Raw genomic sequence first — 14,991 nt, forward strand, 5'->3', positions numbered from 1 at the left:
GGGTGGCTGCCATCTTGGTTTATATCAGAAAACTGAGTTGCAGAGTTACAAATCTTTTTTCATCGTACAGTGGACAGAATATTTTTTTCATCCAGAAGGTTTAATCGATCTTTGAGGAACCTGGAGATATCTTTAATGTTAAACTTCACCAGATGTTTATCTTTATTAGAAATGGATATTTTATACTTACGCCAATACACGAGAGACACAAGCTAACTAGGACCTAACAGCATACAGAGAGAAGTTAGCTGGTCAGCATTTAGCAATATTTCCCTATGGAGAAGGTGGAGACCAAAAACAGAGCTAAAAGACAGTGAAAATTGCACTTAGACTCATTATTTGGTGGCAGATGCTCGACTCTAGACGCTGCTGCTGCTGCTGCTGGTGTCCGTTCATGTGTTAAGAGGCCACAGTTTGCTAGTTGCCATATCAATTTAAATGGTAATATAACAGTGTTTTGTTCAACCTTGCAGATTTAAAGAATTTGAAGGCAGCTTCCACTTCTATAAAATTGCCTGTGTTATATCCGGAGGCCTCACCATGGCAGCCACCACAGTGTAAAGTTGACTTATGTATATTTAGAAATGTGGTTTCATCAGCGTTTCTCCATAGACCTATTTTAGCTTGTTAGGAACGTAGGAGGGAAAAGATGAATTGAAGAGAAATCCACTGCAGCGCAACAAAAAGTACTTCAATCAATAGACACTTTTATTACACGCATACCTTTACAGTAAACATACAGTATTTGTAGATACAGAAAATGCTATGAGTGAAGTGCTTTGTTTTGGCATTAATAAACACAAATAGCTTGTTTCTCCATTATATTTTTTTTTTATGATTTTTATAAAGTAGCCTATTTACATTTTGTGATATGTCTCTTTAGTTCGTACTGCAATTAGCAACCATGTGCTCTTGATGTCCCTGCCTACACACTTTAAAAAAACCTACTCACTAAAAAGCACCTTCAAATATAATCGAGAGAATAAAAAAATCTTGGTTTTCGTTGTACTTCAGAAACAAAGTATGGTGACAGAAGTGTAGGTGGTTGTTACTCATTTACTCCATGGCATTTCCAAAAGACATCTTGTGCGAGGGCACTTGCTAAATTACAGTTACGCTCGCCTGCAGACATGCTGGATTCACTCTGAGGACGTTGTTGCTCCTGTCTCTATCACAAGTGTTGGCCTGTATGTGCAATGTTTGGACTGGCAGTGCATCAGTTTGTAAAGGTTAAAAAATACTTGGGATTCATACCAGATAAATTTGGTGGTTTGGAGACAGAAATTCAGTATTCAGGTACAATTCTTTAAAAAAAATAAAATGCTTCAAGCACACAATGATAAAGTTCAATCACATAACTGGCCACCAGATGCTGTGCAAGGCAAAAGCAAACAAATACTCACACCAGGACCTCTAACTCGTGGTGTGTAAGGTCTTGGTGGCACACGGTAGGGCTTAAATTTATGACGGGTGAGAACTCATCAGACGGCGAGTGCTTATGTCGCCTCTTTCTTGTCCCTTTGGGCATTCCGGCGAATCTTCATCTCTGTCAGCTGGATGTAGCGGATGACATTGGTGTCTGGAAAACAAAGACAGGAAAAGGCTGATTTATTTCCTGCTCAGGCAGGAAAGTTGCGTAAATGTGCTCATAAATCTTCCAACTAAACTGAACTCAGTGGGGCGTTGTAAAGTGGCTACAGGAACTAGTTTTTGGAAAAAGAAATCAGGAACTGCAGATAAACATGGTTATGTTTCCAGAAACACCACCATGCATTTGTTTTTTAGTTTATCCAGTGTGGTTTTGAAAGGGTCTTACAGGACCAACACTGGCAAATCAACATGAACCAAACTGCAGTTATTGTACATTTATATGACAACAGCAAAAACAGGAATAGAAAAACCACTTGAAGACGCGCTGATTTCCCAAGGTGACGAATTCCCCCTTCACATCGGAAAGTCTACGTAAGTCCGACCCTGTTTCTTTAAATAAACGGAATACTCTGTCACTGATTACATACATGCACCGCACCAGAACTACAGAAGAAACCACATAACAAACATTATTTTGAAACTTGATCAAATGGGACACTATGACTGAGACAAGTAAAAGTTTCTCATAGCTGTGGTTCACAAAATTAGGCCTAGGTCCCTCAGAGGTTTTTCTGGGAGGTCACCAAAAAAATTAGAACTACTTTAATCTCTCCCTCCCGATGTTTTATTAAGAGTCTATAAATGTTAAATGTACCCTAAGGAGGCAGATGGCCTCTAGTAGTAGTAGTATATACGGTACAAGCACTGCATTTCTCACACATTCCTGCCACACTAGCGCCAACAAAGGCAGAGAAGAAGAGACGACAAGCTGGTTAACATGGACGAAACATTGCTGTTCCTGCAGTAGTCCCCGGTGTTTCCAACCGTCAGTCGTTACCTGACGTCCACGCCTACCTGTGCACCTGTTTCCAATCGCTTAATTAGCTCCCCTGCATATAAACCTGTCTCTTTCCCCTCAGGTTGACATATCATAGTAGGAAAAGCACAGGTGTAAACAATAAAATTGATGATGGCTCATTATCGGTAAGCTGCTTCAGTTTCAGGCCAAACCATCACAGTCATAACAGTCAGTCTGTTACGCATTGTCTCCACATCCAGCCTCCTAATTTGTTTCTGTCTGTTCCGACCTCTTGCCCGCTGCAAACATCAACACAGCAAACCTGCTTGTTGCCTGAGACGTTCACCTGAGTCCTTCACCTGCCTCTGTGAGCCTTTACATCCACTTCCTTCAAGACAGTTAACAGGACAGCTACACAGGTACGAGATCGAGCCCATCTCGTTTTCGTTTGAGAGTCCTGATTAGGTTTGATGCAGTTTCTTGTGTTGCTTTTTTCAGCCAGCTCATCTCAGTGGCCCCAGGTCAGATCTGTGGGAATCCACTGAATTTATACCACCACCAAACTCTACATATTACTGAGTCATCTGTTACTTACTTGCCAATAAAAAACCCATAAAACACCCATCACAAGTTAGCAGAAGCCAGAGTAAAGCCCTCACAATGCCAACTGAGTCAAATATCCAAAAGCAGGGGCGGAAGAAGTTTTCAGATTCTACACAAGAGTGGACATAAAACTATAGGGCTGGGCGATATCTATTATATATATCGTTATCTTGATATGAGATTATATATATGTCTTTGATTATGGATATGGTTCTATTGTGACATGGCATTAGTGTTGTCTTTTTCTGGTTTTAAAGGCTGCGTTACAGTAAAGTGATGTTATTTTCTAAACTAACCAGACTGTTCTACTTGTTCTAATACTTGCCTTTACTAAACATAAAAGTAGTCATTATTTGTCAGAAAAGCTCTTGCTGAGGTTTCATTGTCATATATTATTCAACCTGACTATTATTACTGATACATTCATCTGTTAGCAGCATCTTTATGGTGTAGCCAGCCCAGGTGGAGCTTATTTAAACTACCTTATACTGTATGCAGCAATTTTTCTTTAAATTATCATTAAGAATTATATTGATTGTATGTCGAATGTATAGAATATAGAATAATGACCCATCAGCGTTAGATTGCTTCCCTATAAACCTCACTTTCACTATGTTGTTTTGTCTGCTACCAGCATGAAATCTCCCGGGAAAATGACGACGGGTGTAGATTTGATCAGTCTGGCAGCCTGGCAGCATTTCTATCTACTGTCACGTCTCCATTATAGACCCGGCTGAATGCATAAACTCACATTTTGCCCTGTGTTGTTGGTAGTTGGGGAAAAACAGAGAGTGATCTGGATGTCTTTGACCGTGGCACCAATAATACCACTTAGAAAAGGCTAAGGGGGGAAAGTTGTTTCCACTTGAATCTATAATGCATCTTTTTGTTCACTATAACTTTAACTATAGCTCTACATAAGCTCAGTGGAGCAAAGAGGACATTATTTCCCTTGCAATCGTAGTGGAGTAGAAGCAGAAAATGGCAGGAAGAGGAAGTATTCAATTCAAAATTGTGTCAAAAAGCAAAAAGCAGGCAGTTCTTCATATATTTTTTTTTAAGCTGAAACATATTTTCAGTTGATTGAATTCATTTAATTTTCTGGCAATCAACAAATCACTGATTCCTTTTATAAAACCAAAACCAGTGAGGGTCTGTAGCCGGTACAGTTGACTGCACGGTACTGAAGCTCAGTCCTGACCTGACGGTTCCTGTTTGTGTGACTCCTTCAGGTAGTACAGGGCCTTCTGGAAGTCTCCTAGGTGGTAATAGGCCACGCCGGACCGGTACAGAGCTTTGAAGTTCTTTCCTTCCTTGTGCAGCACTTTCAGACAGTATTCCTTCACCCGTTCATAGTTCACCAGCTCCATTTGCAACAGACAGGCTGGAGTGGGAGAAGAAGGAAATGACAGGAGGGGTGGAAAAGTTACTGATAACACCGCGTGAGCCAATGTTAATATTTCATTATACAGCAGGAGTAATAATGCGTGTCCCATCAGGCAACAAGATATGTTGGACGTCTCAGGTTATTTAATATCGAATATATAATGAGTGAATTTGGCAGGAAGGTGAATAAATATACCATCAATATGAGGTGGGTATCAGATAAAGTGAGTGGGACAGTGGGGTAAGCCTGGGAGTGACTCATTCTCCTTATGAATCATTCATGAGCTCTGGAGTATTCCCAGTATCTTTTCTCTGTTGAAAAGGGAACAGATCACTATAATGAGAGTGTGTGTGTGTGTGTGTGTGTGTGTGTGTGTGTGTGTGTGTGTGTGTGTGTGTGAGAATGTGTGAGAGAGACGTCTCTTACCGGCCAAGCTGTTGTAACACTCCAGCTCTGCATTCTCCATGGCCCCCTTCTGCTCATCTGTCAGCGTGGTGGACTTGCTGATGGTCGGCAGGAGGGAGGCCGGGGGCTTGGAGCTGGGGTCCGGATCCCCCAGCACCCTGCACAGCCCCTTAATCTCCAGCAGAGCGCGGTGATACTTGCCAATCGCCTCCCGGTACTTCTTATCCTTGTAGCACTGGGTGCCTTGGCACTTGAAGTCCAGCGCCCGTCTGACGACGTCGGCCGGCTCGTTGTGAGATGGTTGTTTCAGCATCGACCCACCATGATGCCGCTGCTGCTGCTGGAGCTGCTGCTGGTATCTGGCATCTTTGGTCCGGCTGCTGCTGCTGCTGCTGTTGGGAGGCTGAGCGCACTGCTGGAGCCTCGGGGAGCCGCCGCCGTTGTCGGTGTGGCTGCCTCTGCCGCCGTCCACCCTGCCGTCGTGCCCAGCCTGGATTACGCTCATTTTCGACGTTATTTGATTAAAGCTGCCCTGACGCCCGGCTGGAAATTAGCTGGGAAATTGAGGCTCCTCACTGCATCTTCTCGGCCGTGTAGTCGCGTCTTCGCCTCCCAGTGTCGCAGCTACGTCTTCTCTGTGCGCAACCCTGCGCGATGCGCGCTCCTCCGTTATAGCCTGTTCTCGTATTTTACCCCTCCGATGAGCCGATTGGTCGATAAATACAAGGCCAGTATTCCCATGAGGGTCCTCCAGCAGGAAGAGGGGAGGTTTGATCATCAGTTTATTTGAAGATAATTTCATTAGCAGTTTATTTGGAAACTGAACAAAGATTTATCCAAAACAGATGCAATGACAATGCCTTATTTGTAGATATGGGGGGGGTATCCATAAAGGGACTGTGCAATAATTTGTATTGAGAGAAAAAATCACATGTTATTTGTTTATTATAGCTAAATATTTCCAGTTAAATATGCTCCTGCTTCAATATGTCTGAATATATGTTGTGTTTTCTATCTCTTATGTCTTGTCTTATTACGTTTCAGTCAAATAAAATACATAAAGCATTAAATAAATGAATAATGACTCATTTTATCAGATTTTTCTGTGTCTCCCGGTGGAAATTAATTTGGAAATTGGCACCATTTCAGCCTCTTTAACCAAATATCTTACAGTAAGATGATATCAACCCCTTACACTTAAATATGCCCTTTCAGCCCCTCGCTCGTATCTCTGATTAGAGGAATGCAGTCATTTCTATCAGATAAAGACCATCCAGCCTGTTGTCTCTCGCCCGAGCAGCCTGCTGTTCCCCCTGACTGTTCGCTTTCTGCGCAGCCACTTTGGACACACTCATGACAGGCTACAGCCCTTAATGACAGGCTATGATGTCATTCAAACCTGGGTAATAGTGTTATGAGCCTCTATTATGAAGTAGAGGGGCAGACAGCTAAGTGATGAATACGGTTGTTCCTTGTGTTGCTTCTCATTACAGTGCCAGTCTATCAACAACACTGGAATGTGTGTAAGCTTGTGTTTTCACCATGCTTAAATCCATCTGTCCTGTCACACTCACAGGGCTGTGAACTCAGCTGTCTGGGTGTGTCTCTGGAATTTCGGCTCTCTGGAGCAAATGCTGCAGATCGAAAATAAAGATCATGAGCCATGGGGGCTAATAAATATGGCCGATTGCGTAATCCTCAAACTGATGCTGGTTTGCAATAGATCCTACTGCAGTACTACATCTCTGACAAAATTCATTTTAATGGTTTGTTAGAATTAAATATTAATATTGCCAAATCACATTTTTTAAAAATCACTATAGGCTATAGGCCTACAGATTCATTATGGTTATTTCAATCACGGTGCTCTTGGATTGCTGTGTTTACCTTTGTGGCCTATGAGGCTAAAAAACACCGAGTTAATAATATAATAGTAAGATTAAAATATTAACAGTAGTGTCTCGTTTTTGTACACATTTTCTCTTTTGTTAAAATGACGTTAAAACACTTAATTCGTGCTCTTTCTTCCAATTTAACTAATGGGGACGATTAAGACGACGTCATCAAACTACCGGAAACCTAGTGAATACGTCATCTTTGTGCGACAATTGTTTATATCATGGCGGCGGTGGATTTCAGAGGTAGACAAATCCCCGTTTTATATTAAGTTATATTCAGTTTGTGTTGCAGTGATTTAATAAGTCTGTTTATATGTTCTGTTTGGACCTTTTGATATGAAGCTGCTCTGTATATGATATATTGTTCGTGCTAAAAGCTAGCGTTAGCAGCGATTAGCACCTCCTCCGCTTTGATTAGCAGCTCGGCTAATTTTGCTAATGCTTGCTGGCTTTCGGTTTTGTTTTACGTTTGAGCTAAAAGAGAAAACAAAGAAATGTATGCCACATACACATTCCAGCAATGTTTCTGGAAAATGAGGGTTTGAATAATTGACGTTATAGAAATTTGCAGTTCAGATAACGTTGCGGTCACTGACTGCTCCGTTACTGTTAAACACAAGTTAATAACCTTTTTTAACTGGTTATACTTATCAGTAAAATGACTGATTTTTATGTTGTGGTACTGTGATAAGTAAGTAGTTGGTAGTAACTGATGGTTAGTAATGGCAGCACTCAGCCGCTCTAAAATGCAGGAGGAGAAATTACGGTCTCCTTATTTTGCTGTCACTACCATCTGTAACGGGCTTTATTTATAATGGACTTGATACTAGTTTAAAACTGGAGGAGTTCATTTGTTAAAAACATATAAACGTGAGCAAGTGAACCCTTTCCTAAAACAATATGAGACGATAAATGACTTTATGTTGTTCAAACAAAACACACAAACAATATCAATACGTGATGAAAAACGTGTCTCAGTATTTCAGGAGTTTGGTTATTCTGAAATGCTTATTCAGGTCTTACAGTTCTGATTGAAGTTGTTTTATTATATTTATTAAAACAGAGCTATATATTATATATAAGGCTATGATGAGTACCGTCACCCATGCCTTCAAACCATTCAGTATAATCCTAATCATTGTGAACCTCACATGTATGTAAAGTGCCCTCAGCTCACGACATGTTTTAATTTTTTTGTTGAATTTACAGACAACCTTCTTGGGATATCCTGGGTGGACAGTAATTGGGTGCCGATTCTTAACCCTGGAAATGTACTGGACTACTTCTCTGAGAGAAGCAACCCCTTCTACGACCGAACCTGTAATAATGAGGTAGTGAAGATGCAGCGGCTTACCCTGGAACATCTGAAGTAAGTTTATCTTGCACAGTGGTGTTGTGTGGGGGAAAAAAGCACGATAAGGAAGTTGAAAATAGAGAAATTATGTCTCATATCATGCAGAGATACTGAATGGATTCTTGAATTCATGTAAATGAATCAATTTGTGGTTCTTGTACTTATAACTTGTTCTGTTTACCCAGCAGCAAATGTTTAGTATTGATTTACATTTGCAAAACTAAAAGCAAACATTGTTTGTGTTTATTTTCAGTCAGATGGTGGGAGTGGAGTACATTCTTCTTCATGCTCAGGAGCCAATTCTTTATATAATCCGTAAACAACAGAGGCAGTCAGCAACACAAGGTGAGCAGTGCAGCATCTGATTGAATTTTCAAATGATTAAATTGTGGGATACTGGTCAGTCAATGGCCAAGGAGGATGTATATGACTGTTTAATAAAAACAAATAGCCTAATAAGCAGCCTATCCATGATACAACTGTCCATAGATGTCCTTTGTATCATTATCCAGCTGCACAAAAGTGGTCACTGGTAACAAAACAACTTGTCTCAAATTGTCTCTTCTACTGTATGTTTTCATCCTCTAGTTATTCCCATGGCTGACTACTACATCATAGCAGGAGTGGTGTATCAGGCCCCAGACCTGGGAACAGTTATCAGCTCCAGAGCGGTAAGAATTTCTACAATGTGACTGTGTATTATAAAGGCTGTTGAAGAGGGAGTTTGGTGTGTTGACTGGATTGGGGTTTAATTGTGAGTGAAATCAATCACATCTGTTTTAGCTCTCTGCTGTCCATGGAATCCAGTCTGCTTTTGATGAGGCCATGTCATACTGCCGCTATCACCCATCCAAAGGATACTGGTGGCACTTCAAGGACCAGGAGGAAAGAGGTTAGTCTTTAGCAGTTAATTTAATATAGTTATAGGTGAAATGGTTCCTGTAACAAGATCAGTGGCCCTAATCAGACCTGTTTTTAACATCTGTCCCTAGCCTATGTACATTACTGTTACTGTATTTCTCAAATTGACATGTTTCCTATTGATAAAATGTTGTCTTCTTTCATAAATTGAGTGTAAATGATGAAATCAGTTGAAACAGTGTGATTACAAACAGCTGCTAAATCAGACATGTGCCACAGATCTTAAAGACATAAAATAAAGTGAGTCAGAGCAAAATTGAACTAAAATAGTAACTTCATGTGATCAACACAACTCTTTCTCTTTTTTACAGAAAAAACCAAGCCAAAGTCAAAGAAGAAGGAAGAACCAAGTTCACTGTTTCAGAGGCACCGTGTTGACACACTCCTTTTGGACCTCAGGTCCAAGTTTCCACCAACATTTTACCAGGTACAGTTGAACAGTTACACTGGCCCTTTTTAAACAGAGATGCTGCAATACTGCCATAAAGAAGACTTGTCATCATGCCGCCTTTGCTTTTCTACACTGAACCAAACAACGTCAGCATAATGCAAAGGCAGTATAAAAGGGTCTACAGACTGTAGTTATTAATGTTTTAATATTTTCTGTCGTTTCATTTGAAATAAAAAAATATTTAAAGTTAATGTGATTGAATCTTAATAATATTGTTTTTCTTTCTGCAATTTCAGCCTAAGCCTGGTGAGAAGCCTATTCCAGGTATGATCTTCAAATACATTATATTCCAATCATAATGTAATCAATAGTGTCAGTCTGTGGACATCAGTGCTTAACATTGAAAGGGCTGTAAAAGGGATTATATATATATGGGTTTATGTTTAACTTGTAGTGCTATTGTTACAATCCTAATTCAATAAAAGTTTGGACATTGTAAAACAAAACACAATGTGATTATTTGCTAATCCTTTTTGACATATACTCATTTGAAAACAGCACAAGGACAAATGTATTAATCTTACCTCATTACCTTCATTGATTTCTGTAAATAAATGCTTATTCTGAATTTGATGCCAGCAACACATTTCAGACTAGTTCGGATAGGGGCAACAAAAGACTGGGAAAGTTTCATTCCACAGGTAAACAAGTTAATTGGTAACAGGTGATAGGTGATGATGATTGAGTGTGAAAGAGGCATCCTCGAAAGGCTCAGTCGCTCACAAGCAAAGATGGGGCAAGGTTCAACAGGACACAACTGTAAAACAGTTAATTTGCAAATGATTGCATTCTGTTTCTATTTACATTTTACCCAAAGGGCAGTGTGAATGGGGCTATTGATAATGGTGGTCCATTATACCAGAAGATCCATGAGTTTTTCTTTAATTGTATTCTCTTGTATTGCAGTTGAGGTGAAGAAGGAGCCTGAACCCCCCACAGAAGCTGTAAAACAAGAGGAAAGGGAACCAGCCACAAAGTCCTCCGCCCCAGCACCGCCAAGCAAACCTCCTCCTGAGAAGAGAGCGAGGCTACAGTGATATTTTTCTCACATTCTGGGAAGATGGAGCAAAGAAATGTGAAGTCCTGCAGCACTAACTGAAAGAACAGCTTGGGAGTATTTTTGTTATCTTTCCGCTCTGCTCATTTGATCAGTTTATAGGATGCTAAGAATGATCTGGCACCAAAAGGGTCAGTCAGTTGCTTGTCTCAGTGCCAGGACTACTTTTACCCTGTAACCTTAGTCTTGTACACTTGATAGGTTTGGCACTGTGGACCTTTCAGGCAGCTGTACTACCAACAGGGGTTAACTGTCTGATGTCAGCAGGCATTTAGCAGTATATGCTAAGGATGAGGTTTTTTGATGATAAGCTGACCTCAGCATCAGTGTCGGTTTACTGTTGACATCAGCATAATATTTGTGTTGTAGTGATTTCAGAGGACGGTTTGATTCCCAGCATGCTTTACAGGGGGATGTGTCATAAAGCATTATCTCATCTGAAAAGCAAAACGCTCCTCTTTAATTACAAACACTTTCAATTGTTTGTATGTTTTTTTTGTAAAGAATACCCTGCTCTTTGTGTTTTTGTATTAAAAGGTATCAGCTACTGTGTCCTGATGTGTTTATTGTTGGCAGACAATAGTCTTGAGTCTTGCTTGTTCACATTGCTTTCTCATGATATAAACAAAATATCAATGAAATTATATTAGTTTTTGTCATGATCAAAAACTCATAACTCCAAGTGTTTTTATCATGGCTGAAGATAATTACCCTTGGAGGCCTTACTACACAAATCAAACATGATGATTTACTGTGGTGGAAAGTGAGCAGATTTACTCAAGTAACTTAAATATATGTAATTAAGTTTTATGTTCTTTTATAATTTTATATCACTCCATTCCAGAGAGAAATACTGTACTTTTTACAGCACTACATGTACCTGACAGCTGGAGATACTATTGTAATTGAACATTTTTCATAAAAAAAATAATATGAAGCTTATGAAACACAACACATAATTAAAAATTAATCCAGTGGTTTCCAACCTTTTGGACTTGATGCAACCAATTCATACATATGGCACCTTTAAATAACAGCTCAAGGCAGAAAGGTGAAATTATCCAATATTTCACCCAAAACTGTTTATAAAAATGTGTTAAAACCAGCTTCACCTCAACCTAAACAGTAAAATGTTGTTTACAGACTGAAGCATGAATGTTAGGGTACCAGTCTTATAATTAAATATATCACTCACAGGGATTATTTACTGCTGAAATAATCCTTTTACTTCAGAAGGTATTTTAAACATGGAGCTTTTAAGAATCTGATGCCTCTATGGTGGTCTAGGTTTATTCTTTAAGGGCTAACTTCATCCATTTTACACATTAAAGTGTGTTTACAGGTCTTGGGCAGCAATATGTGAAAAAGTAACGTTAGTAGTACTTTATTCATATATGAGCTGGTACTCCCAAAGACCTGTAAACACTAATGTGGAAAATTGTTGGTGTCAGCCTTTAAATTGAGTAGCAGCCTAGTTTGGTAATGACAGCGTGTGACCAGCAGGTGTCGCCCTTTTGTCATACTTGTCCCGAGCTACTAATCGTCTAATGCATTTTATTTTATTCGTTTGTGCTCTCTGCCATCAGCTCGAGTCACGCAGGAAAAACATGGCTTTCCATCAGAGAGAATAAAGCGGACAGCAAAAATGGGAGAAAGCCCAAAGCAATGCTAGACATTTTCAGTGAGGACAGCATGAATGTAGCTACCGCGTACCGATGCCACGAAGAAGAAGTTTCTCGCAGGGCGTGGTGGGATAGGAGTCTCCTCTGTGGAGGACTGGAAACAGTGCCCCAGCTGGCTGGCTAGCAGCAGAGAAGATGGCTGCAGAGGGGATTCTCGGGCCAGTGTCTGAAAACATAGCACCGTTTGTCATGTTCAGCGACGACTAGCCGGCGGTGTCACCCCGGTTGTCCCGTCGGTCGGTTCCGCTCGGATTTGTCGGAGGGGATAAAACAACATGGGGTCGCAGACTCTACAGATCCTGAGGCAGGGGGTCTGGGCTTCAGTCACAGGCGGATGGTACTACGACCCCGATCAAAACACATTCGTCAACGCTTTACACCTCTACATCTGGCTGTTTCTGCTATGTTTCCCCTTCACGCTTTACATGGTGAGCTGTGTTTTGCCTTTTTAACCCCTTTATAGCCTCTTTATTGATGTTTTCCTTTAGCCAGGAGTGTTGCCAACGTAAGTTACCAAAGCAAGTGTCCGTGAGGTTAGCTGCCACAGGATACTAACGGTCGGTCTCTGTCTATTATCTGGAGCGCAGACAATGTAGCGTCTCATCAAACTAACGAAACGTCACGGGATATTTCCACCACAGTCAAAATATTTTATAAACACACACGGTTGTCGGGATTACACGCAGATAAGCCGCATTTTTAAGACAAAACGTACAAAATACGCTTTAAATGGCTGCCCCCTGAAGTGCACAGTCCACCAATTAGCTAGGACCCGAATGCTCTTTTGTCTTAATTCTGCTTTTATCAAAGTGATGCGGTTAAAATCCGCCAGGATATTATCAGTCGATTACACTGTGCCAGGCTGTAATCAGTGAATTTAATTCCCCCACCCCCTCCTTATCTAGTTGTTTTCCTCCTGTCGGTAGTGATTTGCGGTATCACCAGTTTTCAGAAGCTACCAGCTGTGACTGCAAGAGCACAGCTGACAAGGATGTTAACATTACTCTGTGAACTTTAATGTCCGAGTAACGGACTCGATTGACTGGCTGCTGTTTGCTCAGTTCATTTGCCACATCAGGTCTTTGTTTGCCTGTTTGTTTTGCTCTGTGTTTACTTTTGCCCTCTAGACTGTCCAAACAGACCTGACAGATCAGTGCAAGTCACAGCCCACCGCTGCCTGTTACTTCTGGGCTGTTTGTCAAATGTTAACACTTTATCAAACTGTTGAGTCCTGAACAAGTTCAAATGTCAGTGTGTCATTGTGTTTTCTTTTATGGATACGTCTCTATAAATGCACTCATGTCAGGATATGGCTGTTTGCTAAACATACAAACTTCTATATTGAGAAGCTGATGTTTCATATCGGTCTGTGGTTTCCGTTTCTATTCCTGGAGTGGAAACAGGCCGGTCAGCTCTGTGGTTTATACTGAGCCACAGGTTTGACTGGTGCTGCTGTTTGTAATAACTGCAAACAGATGCAGCAGCAGGATATCTCAAGGACGACGCCGAAGATGGAGCCCCGATGGTAAACCCACAGGTGCCTGGTGATAGCCTCCCTAGCTTCCCTATTAAGTGACGCTTTAAGATTATAATTGAATGCAGGTATTTGCAAAACGCTGCCAGTGTGCGTCATAAATAATTGGCACAATGGGTGCAGTAGTGCTTTTGATTCCTCTTGTTTAGAGCTGTGTTTAGAGTAGCCAGCTTGGGTGCAGTAGTTGTTTGCAGTTCCTGTCGTCTCCTCTTTTCTTTTTTCACTCCTCATGACCGAACGTCCTTCAGCAAGACGGTATCAAACTGCCTCCTTGTCTCATGGCCTTTTTGGATAAAAATATCCAGTGAGCGCTTCGGTTTAGTCCTTCCAAACATATCTTTATTGTCATAATCAAAGCACATACTTAAACAATCATAATAATATTACATTACTAAATCATTCCTTTGGCTTTATGTATAAAATATAGCAAAAAGGGTGCAGAGCTTATGTTTCAAGTATGAGTACAGTCTGCATCATCCTGTTTCCTCTACAATAACTTCTGCTTTTCTCTAATCCCAGGCCCTGCAGCCAACCATGGTGATAGTGGGAATCTACTGTGGTGTGATTGCTGCCATGTTCCTGCTGCTGAAGACGGTGAATTTCCGCCTCCACCATGCCCTGGATGAGGGGGAGGTGGTGGAGCTCAAGGCCAAGGAGAGTCAGGGCAGCAGAGGTGGCACCGAGGGGGCTAATGATGGCGGTGTCACCCGTAGAGAGGACAGCAACGGCCCGGGGTAAGTTCATGTCTTACACGGTCCAGTGGTGGATTTGATATCTGGAGATGTGGGGCAAAGATGCTCCGTGACTAAGCTTCTCAGATGATGAGGCAGGAAGAGTACTCTGTAAAAGGCTGAGTAAGAGTTTGGTGGGTTAGAGTGGAAGACGTCATGCTTTCTGATAAATGATGGGAAGGAGTCACATGTGTGTGAGTGTCATTTAATGGTGATGTAATCTGGAGTTGTTTATTAGAGCTGAGGTCAAAGGTCTGGTCCTCAAGTGGAGAAGACACAGGCTGCTCCAGGGATAATCAATATGTAGCTTTATGAGCCTCCTGTTGTAACAGCAGCAGTGACTGGAAACATAATAATTTAAATGTTTTCTACTTTTCATCTGTTTTTGGAGGGACCTGCAAAGAGAACCATATGCAACAGATGTTTTAGGCTGAGTTTTGTTTATTGGATGATACACACCATGCAAGCCGACCCACCCCAGGAACACTTACTTTCAAAGTCATCAGTTATTTCCTTGTTAAATTACTTTTAATTCAATTAATTTGTCCACATAATGTGCTGAGAAGGTTATTGATCGGC

The 14,991-nt window shown here is 41.0% G+C and overlaps 3 protein-coding genes across 4 annotated transcripts in view; 2 read left to right on the forward strand and 1 right to left on the reverse strand.

The window, feature by feature from the left end:
* Window positions 1-687: 687 nt before the first annotated feature.
* On the reverse strand, window positions 688-5,669 carry ttc9 (tetratricopeptide repeat domain 9). Its single transcript, XM_084381789.1, has 3 exons — window positions 4,806-5,669; window positions 4,194-4,376; window positions 688-1,579 (listed from the first exon to the last, which is right to left on the reverse strand). Exons 1-3 carry the CDS (start codon window positions 5,287-5,289, stop codon window positions 1,497-1,499), a joined length of 750 nt encoding a protein of 249 aa, XP_084237915.1. The 5' UTR covers window positions 5,290-5,669; the 3' UTR covers window positions 688-1,496.
* A 1,187-nt stretch (window positions 5,670-6,856) lies between these two features.
* On the forward strand, window positions 6,857-11,017 carry med6 (mediator complex subunit 6). The gene is made up of 8 exons (XM_084381790.1): window positions 6,857-6,925; window positions 7,892-8,051; window positions 8,290-8,381; window positions 8,625-8,707; window positions 8,820-8,928; window positions 9,269-9,384; window positions 9,645-9,672; window positions 10,315-11,017. The coding sequence occupies exons 1-8, from the start codon at window positions 6,904-6,906 to the stop codon at window positions 10,443-10,445; spliced, it is 741 nt and encodes a 246-aa protein (XP_084237916.1). The 5' UTR covers window positions 6,857-6,903; the 3' UTR covers window positions 10,446-11,017.
* A 1,042-nt stretch (window positions 11,018-12,059) lies between these two features.
* pcnx1 (pecanex 1) overlaps window positions 12,060-14,991 on the forward strand; it is a 31,942-nt gene continuing 29,010 nt past the window's right edge. Inside the window, exons 1-2 of one of the 2 annotated variants that reach the window (XM_084380836.1) lie at window positions 12,060-12,575; window positions 14,201-14,415. In XM_084380836.1, coding sequence (XP_084236962.1) covers window positions 12,423-12,575; window positions 14,201-14,415 — 368 coding nt within the window. In that variant the 5' untranslated portion in view covers window positions 12,060-12,422. The remainder of the gene's footprint in view (window positions 12,576-14,200; window positions 14,416-14,991) is intronic. The other variant, XM_084380835.1, reaches the window with a different exon arrangement.

Source organism: Pagrus pagrus (genome assembly GCF_965226575.1).
Source record: "Pagrus pagrus genome assembly, chromosome: 18".
Lineage (NCBI taxonomy): Eukaryota > Metazoa > Chordata > Actinopteri > Spariformes > Sparidae > Pagrus > Pagrus pagrus.